At 43.2% G+C, this 13,882-nt stretch overlaps 1 protein-coding gene across 1 annotated transcript; it reads left to right on the top strand.

The window, feature by feature from the left end:
* Window positions 1-6,990: 6,990 nt before the first annotated feature.
* LOC110503909 (TLC domain-containing protein 1) lies at window positions 6,991-13,200 on the top strand. The gene is made up of 4 exons (XM_021582545.2): window positions 6,991-7,597; window positions 9,211-9,293; window positions 10,552-10,634; window positions 11,369-13,200. Exons 1-4 carry the CDS (start codon window positions 7,392-7,394, stop codon window positions 11,771-11,773), a joined length of 777 nt encoding a protein of 258 aa, XP_021438220.1. The 5' UTR covers window positions 6,991-7,391; the 3' UTR covers window positions 11,774-13,200.
* Window positions 13,201-13,882: the final 682 nt, after the last annotated feature.

The following is a 13,882-nucleotide window of genomic DNA, read 5'->3' as shown; positions in this document are numbered from 1 at the left end:
CTCCATTCCATACAGTCCCCTCGCCTGAGTATTACCCACCCACCCAAAGCTTGTGTTCTGTCCTCGCTCATGTTCCCAGCATGTCTGTAAAATCCTTTTCGCAGGAAGAGACACCGCATGTCACTGTAGTTTGACCCAATAATTAATTGCCAGCTGATGTTTCCTAATCAGCAATGGCATATCCTCCATCTCCACCTGTAGTGCAGCCACTGGGGAGGCCTGAAACACCCCACTACATATTCTGAGTCCCTGCCCCTGTATGACATCTAGCCTTTCCAATGAGGTGTGGGCTGCAGAACCATACGCTATACTGCCATAGTCTACTAAAGATCAGATCAATACAACATACATGGTCTTCAATTAGGAACGCCCAGCCCCCCTCTCCTTCCCCGTCAGACATCACATTTAGCACCTTCTTACACCACTCTCTCGATGTGTTCTGCCCAGAACGTCTAGTGTCAAAATATACCTCAAAAAACCTGAAGGTCCCCACCCTCTCCAAGTTTCTCCCATTTAATCTCAAGCATACCTCACCTTCCTCCTGGTAAACAACACTGTCTGAGTTCTCTTGAGAACATGAAATCGCCACAACTCGACTTAATCAATTGCTTCCTGTACCTTCCTGACTATGAGCATGTTGTGGGCACCACATTACCTTACTTCTATCCTGGCCCTGCGCTACATTACTGGAGCCTGTATTAAGTATGGTGGGGGTCGATTAATCCAGTCCGGGCGCCCGTGTAGGCTTGTTATGCATTGTCTGAAAGGTCATTTGCATGCGATTTGGAACTGCCAAACCGGGCTGACTCCCAGGTGTGAGCCAGATGCCCATTTCAAAACCCACTGGGAAGTCGTCTCAAAACAAAAGTGATGTAATTAAGCACTTGTAGAAATCACTATTGTTTTGTTCCCATGCAAAATGGATTCCTTTTGATAAAAACGCATTGACTTCTCAATTAAAACATGCAAGAAAATTCGAACATTTATTTGTCCTTGTTGACAAAATTACAGAGAGGCGCAGATTAGGCCTACTGTTCGATTGGAGAAGGGCACGCTCATCCATGAAGTTGACTGAGGACAGGTGTGGGGTTGCCTCATCAGACAGACACACAGTAGACCTTGATCAAACAAGATGAATAAAAACATAACTGCATTGTTTTATTACATGCCCTCTTTTTGATGTAAAAATGGATAACAACACTTAATTATACCTGTCAAAAGGATTCCTCTAAGCCTAAAAGCTCTAAAAGTGAGTTTAAAAAATATTTGTCCTGTAGACATAAGCATGAAGTGCCCCCAAGTGGTTCATTTCCGAATTTATCCATGTTCAGCGGCATCCTCTTCACAATGCAACAACTTCCCTTCAAACTTTGCGTCACTTGTGGGTTTGCTGTCACCTGGGCCCGTATAACGCTTATCAATGTAATGACCTAATGCACTCGTTCAAATTGAACAATAAAGTATTAGTGTCAATATTTACATTTTCTGTTCCATTCTGCCCATAATGTTTTGGATTTCATAGCATTCCCAGAAAGCATAGATTATTGAGTCATTGTTAGTTTGGCAGTTAAGGAATGACTGCCGTTGTGCTGTAGAATTTGTAAGTTTTGTCTCTTGTGTAATAAATTCTATACATTAGTTTACACTGGATTAAGCGTACATGTATGTTAACTGTACTTTCTTTAGTCATGCTCCAACATTCCCTCCATTTTATGCCAATATCAGTTCTTTTTAGGTCTGGGTTCCAATCATTTTTTTTTCTAAGAGATTGTCTGTTGGATAGGTTTTGTATATACAGCGTATCTGACCTATCACATGATTATCCTTATCTGACTCAAATAAGATAACCTCAGATTCTTCTGATGTCTTGATATGAAACTTTTTTAGGTTGCGTGTATTTTGAAATATCTACATTGGTCAGTCCTAGTTAGATAAAATAAAGGTAAAATAAAAAAAAATGCTTTTTAATTCTGTCATGGAAATAAATGTATTTCATATTACCAAGTCATTTATGGTTTCTATGCCTTTAGTTTTCCATGCAGACCAATTTATCTGTGAATTCTGAAAAGCTTTCCAAGGATTGTTCCATAGGATTGTGTTTTTAGGGAGTGATATTGGTTCTTGTAGAATACATTTAATTTTCATCCATATTATTTACACTGTTCTTAACTATGAAGTTGTTAATGTTCAGAGCTTTATCCTTTGAAAATAGACACTTGAAAAGATTCTGGGGATGAGCATGAGCAACTTCAATATGTACCCATTGCTCCTCTTTAGTGCATTTAACTAAATGTCGCAAATAAAAGCCTTGGGTAGGGAGTTGATACAATTCCATGTCTGGAAGGTTGAAAACACCCTCAGACTTAGGAAGATGTACAACTTTCCTTTTTATTCTATGGGTTTTATTTTATTTGCCCTTATAAAATCTGTTATGAATGCACATCTGTTGCCCTGTAAGCAGCAGGTGTGTGCAATTGTAATTAAGGGTGGGGCTTCTAAGTAGGCCTACCTTGTGCACACAATCTTGGCCATTCAGGAGGCCCCCGTTCACCTTGTGAAGGTTATTCTGTGAAAGGAGGATGAGAGTAGGGGCAGTGTACTTTAGTCCAAATTCTATGGATCAAGATTTGCTCATCCAGAAGCGGCGCTCCTAGTGGCCGGGGACATTAATGCAGGCAAAATAAATCAGTTTTACCTCATTTCTACCAGCATGCCACATGTGCAACCAAAGGAATAAATACTCTAGACCACCTTTACTCCACACACAGAGATGCATACAAAGTTCTCCCCCGCCCTCCATTTGGCAAATATGACCATAATTATATCCTCCTGATTCCTGCTTACAAGCAAAAACTAAAGCAGGATGTACCAGTGAATCGCTTGATACGGAAATGGTCAGATGATGCGGATGCTACACTACAGGGCTGTTTTGCTAGCACAGACTGGAATATGTTCCGGGATTCATCCAATGGCCATGAGGAGTATACCACCTCAGTCATCGGCTTCATCAATAAGTGCATCGACGTCGTCCCCACAGTGACCTTATGTACATATCCCAACCAGAAGCCATGGATTACAGGCAACATCCGCATCGAGCTAAAGACTAGAGCTGACACTTTCAAGGAGCAGGACACTAATCCAGACCTTTATAAGAAATTCTGCTATGCCCTCAAACGAACCATCAAACAAGCAAAGCGTCAATAAAGGATTAAGATTGAATCCTACTACATCGGCTCTGACGCTGTTGGATGTGGTATGGCTTGAAAACTATTACGGATTACAAAGGGAAAACCAGACGCGAGCTGCCCAGTGACGCGAGCCTACCAGATGAGATAAAAGCCTTTTATGCTCACTTCGAGGCAAGCAACACTCCTTCATTGCAGCCGACGTGAGTAAAACATTTAAACGTGTTAACCCTCGCAAGACTGCAGGCCCAGACGGCATCCCCAGCTGCGTCCTCAGAGCATGTGCAGACCAGCTGGCTGGTGGGTTCACGGACATATTCAAATCCTTATCCCAGTCTGCTGTTCCCACATGCTTCAAGAGGGCCACCATGGTTCCTGTTCCCAATAAAGCTAAGGTAACAGAGCTAAACGACTACCGCCCCATAGCACTCACTTCCGTCATCACGAAGTGCTTTGAGAGACTGGTCAAGGAACATATCACCTCCACCCTACCTGACACCCTAGACCCACTCCAATTTGCTTACCGCCCCAATAGGTCCACAGACAACGCAATCGCAACCACACTGCACACTGCCCTAACCCATCTTGACAAGAGGAATACCTATGTGAGAATGCTGTTCATCGACTACAGCTCAGCATTTAACACCATAGTACCCCCCAAACTCGTCATCAAGCTCGAGACCCTGGGTCTCGACCCTGCCCTGTGCAACTGGGTACTGGACTTCCTGACGGGCCACCCCCAGGTGGAGAGGGTAGGTAACAACATCTCCACCCCGCTGATCCTCAACACTGGGGCCCCACACGGGTGCGTTTTGAGCACTCTCCTGTACTCCCTGTTCACCCACGACTGCGTGGCCATGCACGCCTCCAACTCAATCATCAAGTTTGCGGACGACACTACAGTGGTAGGCTTGATTACCAACAACGACGAGATGGACTACAGGGAGGAGGTGAGGGCCATCGGAGTGTGGTGTCAGGAAAATAACCTCACTCTCAACGTCAACAAAACAAAACAAAGGAGATGATTGTGGACTTCAGGAAACAGCAGAAGGAGCACCCCCCTATCCACATCGAAGGAACAGTAGTGGAAAGGGTAGTAGGTTTTAAGTTCCTCGGCGTACATATCACGGACAAACTGAATAGGTCCACCCACACAGACAGCGTTGTGAAGAAGGCGCAGCAGCGCCTCTTCAACCTCAGGAGGCTGAAGAAATTTGGCTTGTCAACAAAAGCACTCACAAACGTCTACAGATGGACAATCGAGAGCGTCCTGTCGGGCTGTTTCACCGCCTGGTACGGCAACTGCTCCGGCCACAACCGTAAGGCTCTCCAGAGGGTAGCGAGGTCTGCACAACGCATCACCGGGGGCAAACTACCTGCCCTCCAGGTCACCTACACCACCCGATGTCACAGGAAGGCCATAAAGATCATCAAGGACTAACAACCTCCCGAGCCACTGCCTGTTCACCCCGCTATCATCCAGAAGGCGAGGTCAGTACAGGTGCATCAAAGCAGGGACCGAGAGACTGAAAAACAGCTTCTATCTCAAAGCCATCAGACGTTTAAACAGCCACCACTAACATTGAGTGGCTGCTGCAACATACTGACTCAACTCCAGCCACTTTAATACTGGAAATGGATGGAAATTGATGTAAAAAATGTATCTCTAGCCACTTTAAGCAATGCCACTTAATATAATGTTTACATACCCTAGATTATGTACATGTATATACTGTACTCTATATCATCTACTGCATCTTGCCATCTTTATGTAATACATGTATCCCTAGCCACTTTAAACTATGCCACTTTTATGTTTACATTCCCTACATTACTCATCTCATATGTATAGTGGGGCAAAAAAGTATTTAGTCAGCCACCAATTGTGCAAGTTCTCCCACTTAAAAAGATGAGAGAGGCCTGTAATTCGCATACCGCCCTAACTGATCCACAGATGACGCAATCTCAAATGCACTCCACACTGCCCTTTCCCACCTGGACAAAAGGAACACCTATGTGAGAATACTGTTCATTGACTACAGCTCAGCGTTCAACACCATAGTGCCCACGAAGGTCATTACTAAGCTAAGGACCCTGGGACCAAACCCTCTGCAACTGGATCCTGGACTTCCTGACAGGCCACCCCCAGGTGGTAAGGGTAGGCAACAACATGTCTGTCACGCTGATCCTCAACACCAGGGTCCCTCAGGGGTGTGTACTTAGTCCCCTCCTGTACTCCCTGTTCATCCATGACTACGTGTCCAAACACGGCTCCAACACCATCATGAAGTTTGCTGATGACACAACAGGGGTAGGCCTGATCACAGACAATGATGAGACCACCTATTGGGAGGAGGTCAGAGACCTTGAAGTGTGGTGCCAGGACAACAACCTCTCCCTCAATGTGAGCAAGACAAAGGAGCTGATCATGGACTACAGGAAAAGGTGGGCCTAACAGGCCTCCATTAACATCGACGGGGCTGTAGTGGAGCGGGTCGAGAGTTTCAAGTTCCTTGGTGTCCACATCACCAATGAACTATCATGGTCCAAGCACACCAAGACAGTCGTGAAGAGAGCTCAAACGGTTATACAGCTACACCACCGAGAGCATCCTGACCAGTTGCATCACTGCCTGGTATGGCAACTGCTCGGCATCTGACCATATGTCGCTATAGAGGGTAGTGCGTGTAGCCCAGTACATCACTGGTGCCAAGCTTCCTGCCATCCCAGGTCCTAAATACTTGTCGGTGTCAGATGAAAGCCCAAAATATTAACGGAGACTCCAGTCACCCAAGTCATAGACTTTTTTTCTCTGCTACCGCATCGCAAAAGTTACATCGCCAAGTCTAGGACCAAAAGGCTCATTAACAGCTTCTACCCCGAAGCCATACAATTGCTGAACAATTAATGTGCCACTGGACTATTTACATTGACCCTTCCCCCTTCATTTGTCTTGTACACTGCTGCTACTCGCTGTTTATTATCTATGTATAGTCACTTCACCCCTAACTACATGTACAAATGACCTCGACTAACCTGTACCCCCGCACATGGACTCTGTACCGGTAACCCCAGTATATAGCCTCGTTATTGGTATTTTATTGTTACATTTTATTATCTTTAACTTTAGTTTATTTGGTAAATATTTTCTAAACTCTTTCTTGAACTGCACTGTTGGTTAAGGGCTTGTAAGTAAGCATTTCACGGGAAGGTCTACACTTGTTGAATTCGGTGCATGTGACAAATAACGTTTGATTTGATTTGAGTGTGCATGCCCTGGGATGTTGCCACTGTTCTACCCTCCTCCTCACTTCCATTTCCCCTTCCCACATAGGGGCCAGAGAGGCCAGCTGTGGGGAGTGTGTGCTCTGTTTATAGAAAAAGTGGTGGGAGAACAAGACAGTGGTTTATGGAGCAGCACAGTTTCTCACTAATCGAGTTTCAGTCTTTTCAAAGTTATCTGTTAGTCTAAACAAATTAGTTGCTGGATTTGTATTTACATTTTAGTGAGAAATTATTTTGTTTCAGATCTGTGCTCTCATTGGCTAACAAATTAAATTGAAGTTGAGAAATTCCTTCTTTGTATCAAACCTCATAAATTGACATTTTATACAGCCTGATCTGTGATGGTGATAATTTTCCATAGAAACAAAGAACATTGTTTCATAGTAAGTTAACAATATATACCCTGATAATGTTTTTAGCCCTGTCATATAGTTCAATCTTCTTGTTTGTGTTTTGTGAAGTAAGATGAGTGGCCCCTCCCTTGATTCTCTGGTTTTCTGGAAGTAGGCCACCACCCACACCACTCCCCCTTCCCTCTAGTCACAGTCAGACACGAACAGACTGGTTGAGTGGCAACACACTACGAGAGGGGGAACAAATCTGTGGAATTGGAATGAGCTGTTTAAGGGAGCCCTAGCTTGCCTCCCTCTGAGCCTAGGAAGTGTGAAACGTGAGACAAGCTGCACCTATTCTCTGTGAGTAGTTCTGAAAGCACAAGGGGGAAATACCATATCTAGAACATTGACTCCCTTCAAACACCTGGAGCTGTGACTGTCCTGAGGAGAAATCTCCCCTCACACGTACTCGCCAACGGACGACCGTGGAGGTGTTAGAAGAGCCGTGGCGATAAGCAGCTGACGTGAAACAAACGAAGAACAAGGAAGAAGAGAGTAAAAAGAGAGAGAGGGATAGGAGAAGAAAATGGAGGCCTTGCTTCCTGTGTTGCAGCGGCACCCTGGACTGTCTGTGTTGGTGTGCGCTCTGATGTTCCGGGTGGCCCACCGACTACTACAGAACCTGCCTGTTCCCAAAGTGGTGGCAGTGGATGACTTCCGCTCCTGGAAGTGGAGGAACCTCTCGGTCTCTATGGTTCACTCTCTCCTGACAGGGACTTGGGCTGTGACCTGGTGAGTCACTCTCTGCACTGGGACACCATTGTTCATTCACAGTGCATCCACATGATGTTGTGTTATTTAAGGGTGTGTGGTGCAGAGCAGTAACACTCACTGGCGGGGGAGATGGGGGAGACCGGGGAAGGGGTGGGGAGACTAAGGCATTCTCAAGTGGGGAGTTAAATACCACAGTACAGTTTACAAAATGGCATCCTCGGGAAATAAATACTTGTTGAGCTCTGCAATACCACAGATAGAACAATGAGACAGATATATAAATGTGAAGCATCCGCTTGGCGTTTTCACTCACTACCAAATATGGAAGATGGAATGAGATGGATTTTGTCCGACATTGTGCAAATTTTCTCAACGACGAAACATTTGATCTCTACAGTTTTCTTTTCACAAAACTAGAATCTGTTACGAACAGAGTGGACTGAGTTTTGTAGACTTTACCAAAGGTTTTAGAAATTGTGCTAGTTATGAGTGCAAAGGCTAATTGAGTTATTGCACACACGCACTTCACAGAGAAAGCATTCCCTAATGGAAATATGCAAATGTATGCTAGAACACACCAGTAGGATCTCGCTAGCTCGTGCTTGGCTCTGCCCACCTCCTTGCTTATTCTGCCCACTATCACTAATTTGTTACCATTTGAAAACGACAGGCTGTGGTCTAGATGAGCATGGTGATGTGTTAATGTCATGCTTGTAGTTTGGAGTAGCTGATTAGGGCAGTAAATGTTCCCCTTTGTAGTTAATAACTATCAATATGTGTCAGAGGTTAGCCAAATATTGAGTCAGCAACAATGGCGCCTTAATCAGATTCAGATTGTGGCAGTTTAGAAAGCACATCTGTTTTGACATTAGAAAAATAGCCTAATTCTTGAGAATCCACCGAAGTCAATTAGCCTACCTTAGTGTCACGCCATAGACATTTTTTTTATTTTTACGATTCAATCATAAGCTTGTGAAGTAGCCTATTTCAAAGAGAGCAAGTAGGTGAACTGGAAATACCTGCTGGCTAGACTGTAGTAAAAGCTGTTATTTAATTGTTACACACATTGTTTTTGTAGTACAAGTATACATTCTTTTTTAAATATTTTTTTTATAGCTATGCTACTTGTATAGCTAGCTGACTACAACACATACATACATTGGCAGGCTATACAATATAGTGTACTAACAGATGTATCAACAGTTGTTTCATAAGAAAGTGAAAGCAGCTATATTCAACAAGCTGCTTGGACAAGCTGTTCATGTAGTTCACTGATTATTGCCATACACATGTTTACCCTGACCTGCTAGAAAGCACCAGGTTACTCAATAACAAGGGAATGTTATGTCTTACCATAGACTTTGCTATAGACCTTGTTAAGGCATGTATCATCTCATAAAGAAGCAGGAGAATATGTTACCAGATAGTGATACTAAGTGTGTGCTTCATCGGGAGGGTTTCCCAAACTTGGTCCTGGGGCCTCCCCTGGATGCACGTTTTGGTTTTTACACTCAGGGGAGGCCCCAGGACTGAGTTTGGGAAACCATTTGCTACAGGAGTGAGCCATGTGCGTCTGAATGAGAAGAACTCAGACCTAACTGTCCATAACCATGTATCCCTGTCCTCTCCAGTGTATTTATCTGGCCTGAGATGGCAACCAACATTCACTCCTTCTACACGGCCCCAGCCTACATACTCATCTGCATCTCATCAGGTCAGTCACTACCCCTTTAAGATGGCTGCTAAAAGAGCTGTGTGTGAAATAGTTCATTCATTCCCAGTTCACCTTTATTGAACTATGAACATTGACCACCACTGGCATGGGAGAGTAGGGTTCATCGTGGAGAATCTGTAAACATGCTATTTTGAGACTCTCACTCCAATGTTGAACTTTGTTAAAAGGCTTCAGTCTGGCTTGATCAAATAAAAAAAATAAGTTAAAAGGCATGGAATGAATTCGGAGCACTTGCTCACACAGAACATACTATACTATCTCCCTCCCTCCCTTTTTTTCTAGTAAAAGCTGGTATATCCTGGGAAACTAGATACTCTCCCACATTTAAGTGGCAGCCAGGTTGAGAGAATGAACAATGCAGATCCGCCCATCTCACCGGGCTCAAATAGGGGATGGGCCACACCCTCAGATCGCTCTGGGCACCAAAACTAATCCCCTAAAGACCCAGCAGTCAAGAGCACTGCTGAAAGATGCGATGACAAGATGTGACTAGTGTTGGGTGTTATTATTCTGTGTGTCTCGCATGCATGCAGGTCTAAGGAGAGCCAGCCTGACAACCACAAACCTTCCGTTCCATTGAGACAGTTTGGCATGTATAGAGGTTCACACAACACTCATTTTGAAATCCAGTCTAAAGCGGTTTCTCTGTGTTTGCCTATCAAGTGTAATACATATGATAACTAGGATGGACTATGCCAGTACAGTTCAATATATTTCTCTACACTGATGTACATAGGACAGGGAAGTCCTGACCATTTCTTTCTGGTACCACTGTTATCAACCATTTAGATGGCCTTCATCCGTTGTTTGGACCTTGATAAGTAATCCATAGAAATAGAATCTCAGGCTCTGTTCCAATATCTACACTGCATAGAATTTGGATTGAAGCAATGTATTGGGCATGCACTCAAATGGGTATGCTGGTATGCACATTGGAACGTGGCCTAAGATTAGATACTGTATCTAAGAGCTATGTAATATATCTGCACGTTGACTTGGTACTGATACTCCATGTACAGTATATAGCCAAGTTATCGTTACTCATTGTGTATTTATTATTACACGTTTTACTTTTCTATTGTTTCTCCATTTTCTTTCTCAGAATTTTTTTGAAGGGCCCATAATGAAGCATTTCACTGTTAGTCTACACCTGTTTATGTGATGAATAAAATTTGATTTAGGGCACTCCAAAAGGCCTAGAGAGACTGAAGCATTGATTTTTACTCTCCTTTGACAGGATACTTTGTTCAGGATGCAGGTGACATCATCCTAACTGGACACGCAAGAGGATCCTGGGAGTTCTTAATTCATCATGTCCTGGTAAGATAATTTACTTTTTATTGTTTCAGTTTGTACCTACTACCTGGTAAGATAATTTAAAAAAAGAGACAATAGGTAAATTGTTATAGCAGCTACTGGTAGATTGTGTATGAAGGTTAGAAAAACAGTATTTAAATGTTGTTTTATGGCCTTGTGAAACCAGACTGATCGCTGCGCTCACACTTTGTTTCAATTCACTCCTATGGAAGTGAAACAATGTGAGCTGTGAAGGAATTTTAATATTGTATGGTGCTAAGAGATATCACACTCCTCCTTGGGGGATTTTAATATGTCAGTAGTGGAATTTTAAAGGTGCCACAGCGAGGGCCTATTCTAAATGAATGCTCCTGTGTGCCTGTCCCCTGCAGGGGAACAACACCCACCATTGTGTGGGGGGGATCTGTGTTGTGTTCAACACAGTGTATCTTGCCACTGATCAGAGGCACACACTGAGCTGCGCTTCCCTGTGTCTCTGATCAGTCAGTGGGCATGTATGTCCCAACTTCTCTAACATGGCACATACTGGAACACCTAAAGACCACTAGTTGGTTGATAGTGTTTTCTGGCGATCCATTAAACATACAATATATTCAATAAATTCAATATAAATAGTTTTCCCCCCAGTTTTACTATTGCAAAGATTACGGTATCCCAATAGCCTTACTGCTGTAAGGTGGCAGAGTGCCATTGGTATATATTTTTACCCCCTTTCTCTCTGTCCTTCCCTTCCTCAGGTGCTCTGGTGCTTCCTGTATTCTCTGTACTCGCACCTCTACGTGGCCGGTGCTGTGGTGGCTCTCTTTGTGGAGGTTAACAGTGTCACCTTGCATTTGAGGCTAATGCTGAAGCTAGCATCGCAGCAGTCGTCCCCTCTGTACCAAATCAACAAGTTCCTCAACGTCTTCACATATGTCGTCTTCCGCCTCAGCGCACAGTTCTACCTCACGTATTACATCGTCCAGAACTACTCCTGGATGGACAAAGGAGGCTACTTCCTCATTACCATGACCCTCATGAACACCATGATCCTGATCTACTTTTATCGTCTTCTCCGTGCCGACTTCTTCCCCCGGAGCAGGCCTAGCATGGCGCTAAATGGCACCCATTACAACAACGTCAAAAAGTTCCTCACTGACTGACACCGAGAGCGAGATGGCTGTAAACTGACGGTTGTGTTTGCCTTTTGTTTTGTTCGCTTACTGATATCATTCCTCATCAAGACGTCTCATCTGGTTGCATTGTCAAGCTGTGTCTTCACAACAACAACCATAACAGAGCTCTGTCTCTCAACAGCTCGTGTTGTAGTGAGAGGCAGCCAGGAAAGGATGGGGACAGTGGTACATTCACTATAGTGATGCTTCTCTACTGATGATTATGCCCACTGTGGCTGAAGATCTCTCACAGACACCCAAACAGGGCAGCATAGAGTTAGAGACTGGTCCATTCACACTGGCTGGGAGAATCCTACTAACTTACCTCCAGGATACTGTGCCACTTTTGCTTCTGATCATGGCTAATACATTCTTATATTTTAAATAACTGTATGTGATTCATGTGGAATGCTCTTTAACAGAAAAAATACTTATACATTTTAAACATAATTTTGTGAATATATACAGTAGAGAAACAAACTGCCAAAGATATATCAGGCATCACCTTGGTGTTGTACATCCCACCCCACAAACTCTGTCAGCTGTAGCTTAGCAACATAGTTTTATTGAAATTTCCACTAATAGGATTTAGTTATATATACTATTCATAACTATAGTACAGTCAATATTCTTGACATTGTAACAAACTTTCATTCTTCCCTGCTTGGTCTCAACAGGTCAACACCAATACGTGGGTGACCAGCATTCTTACAACAGCGACCATTCATTCCATAAATCCAACATAGTGAAATGCATGTATCCCATTGAAAGTAGCTGAATGTACGACCAGGTCTACATTTTCTTGAGGTTACAAGAATCACTTATATTTATCTTTGAATTATTTATCAAAGTGAACCAAACCAAAACAGACAGGTCCAGAGGATGGGTTAGCAATGGGTTTTGGTAAGTTATAGTAGTGCCTATACCACAGTTCCTTCTCAACAACCTTCCCTAGATAGCCCTTACAGTATGTTTATAGATGCAGTGTTGGAGAAGACACCAATTACTTCACATTAGAAGAAGTTAAGGTAGACTAAAGCTACCCTTAAGTACATTTTTCATGAAGTAGTTTAGATGAAGTTATGTAAATTTGAAATGCCATAGACTCTACAAATTGCAAGAACAGATTATCACTTTGGGGTCATATGGTAACAAAGAGTAATTTAACATTAAACGCAACCATGTTTCAAGTGTGAATGAGGCAGGTCTGATTCTGAAAAAGAAAGTAAATGATTGGTGAAGTAGGCAATCTTATATTTTTGCAAATAAAAGTAGTATATAGTTCCAGTAGAAGTCGGAAGTTTACACCTTAGCCAAATACATTTAAACTCGGTTTTTCACCATTTCTGACATTTAATCGTAGTAAAACTTCCCTGTCTTAGGTCAGTTAGATTCACCACTTTATTTTAAGAATGTGAAATGTCAGAATAATAGTAGAGAGAATGATTGATTTCAGCTTTTATTTCTTTCATCACATCCCCAGTGGGTCAGAAGTTTACATACACTCAATTAGTATTTGGTAGCATTGCCTTTAAATTGTTTAAATAGGGTCAAACGTTTCGGGTAGCTTTCCACAAGCTTCCCACAATAAGTTGGGTGAATATTGACCAATTACTCCTGACAGAGCTGGTGTAACTGAGTCAGGTTTGTAGGCCTCCTTGCTCGCACACGCTTTTTCAGTTCTGCCCACAAATTGTCTATAGGATTGAGGTCAGGGCTTTGAGATGGCCACTCCAAAACCTTGACTTTGTTGTCCTTAAGGCATTTTCCCACAACTTTGGAAGTATGCTTGGTGTCATTGTCCATTTGGAAGACCCATTTGCGACCAAGCTTTAACTTTCTGACTGATGTCTTGATGTTGCTTCTATATATTCACATAATTTCCCTTTCTCATGATGCCATCTATTTTGTGAAGTGCACCAGTCCCCCCTGCAGCAAAGCACCCCCACAACATGATGCTGCCACCCCGTGTTCTTCGGCTTGTAAGCCTCCCCCTTTTTCCTCCAAACATAACGATGGTCATTATGGCCAAACAGTTCTATTTTTGTTTCATCAGACCAGAGGACATTTCTCCAAAAAGTATGATCTTTGTCCCTG

This window comes from Oncorhynchus mykiss, chromosome 24, assembly GCF_013265735.2.
Source record: "Oncorhynchus mykiss isolate Arlee chromosome 24, USDA_OmykA_1.1, whole genome shotgun sequence".
NCBI lineage: Eukaryota > Metazoa > Chordata > Actinopteri > Salmoniformes > Salmonidae > Oncorhynchus > Oncorhynchus mykiss.
The sequence above is the reverse complement of the archived record's forward strand: the minus strand, read 5'-3'. Positions and strand labels throughout refer to the sequence as shown.

Bases quoted from the DNA above. Each gene is read 5' to 3' on its own strand.
- LOC110503909 (XM_021582545.2), top strand. From the start codon at position 7,392: ATGGAGGCCTTGCTTCCTGTGTTGCAGCGGCACCCTGGACTGTCTGTG. The intron at 7,598-9,210 runs GTGAGTCACTCT...TGTCCTCTCCAG, and splicing joins GGGACTTGGGCTGTGACCTG to TGTATTTATCTGGCCTGAGA. The intron at 10,635-11,368 runs GTAAGATAATTT...TCCCTTCCTCAG, and splicing joins TCTTAATTCATCATGTCCTG to GTGCTCTGGTGCTTCCTGTA.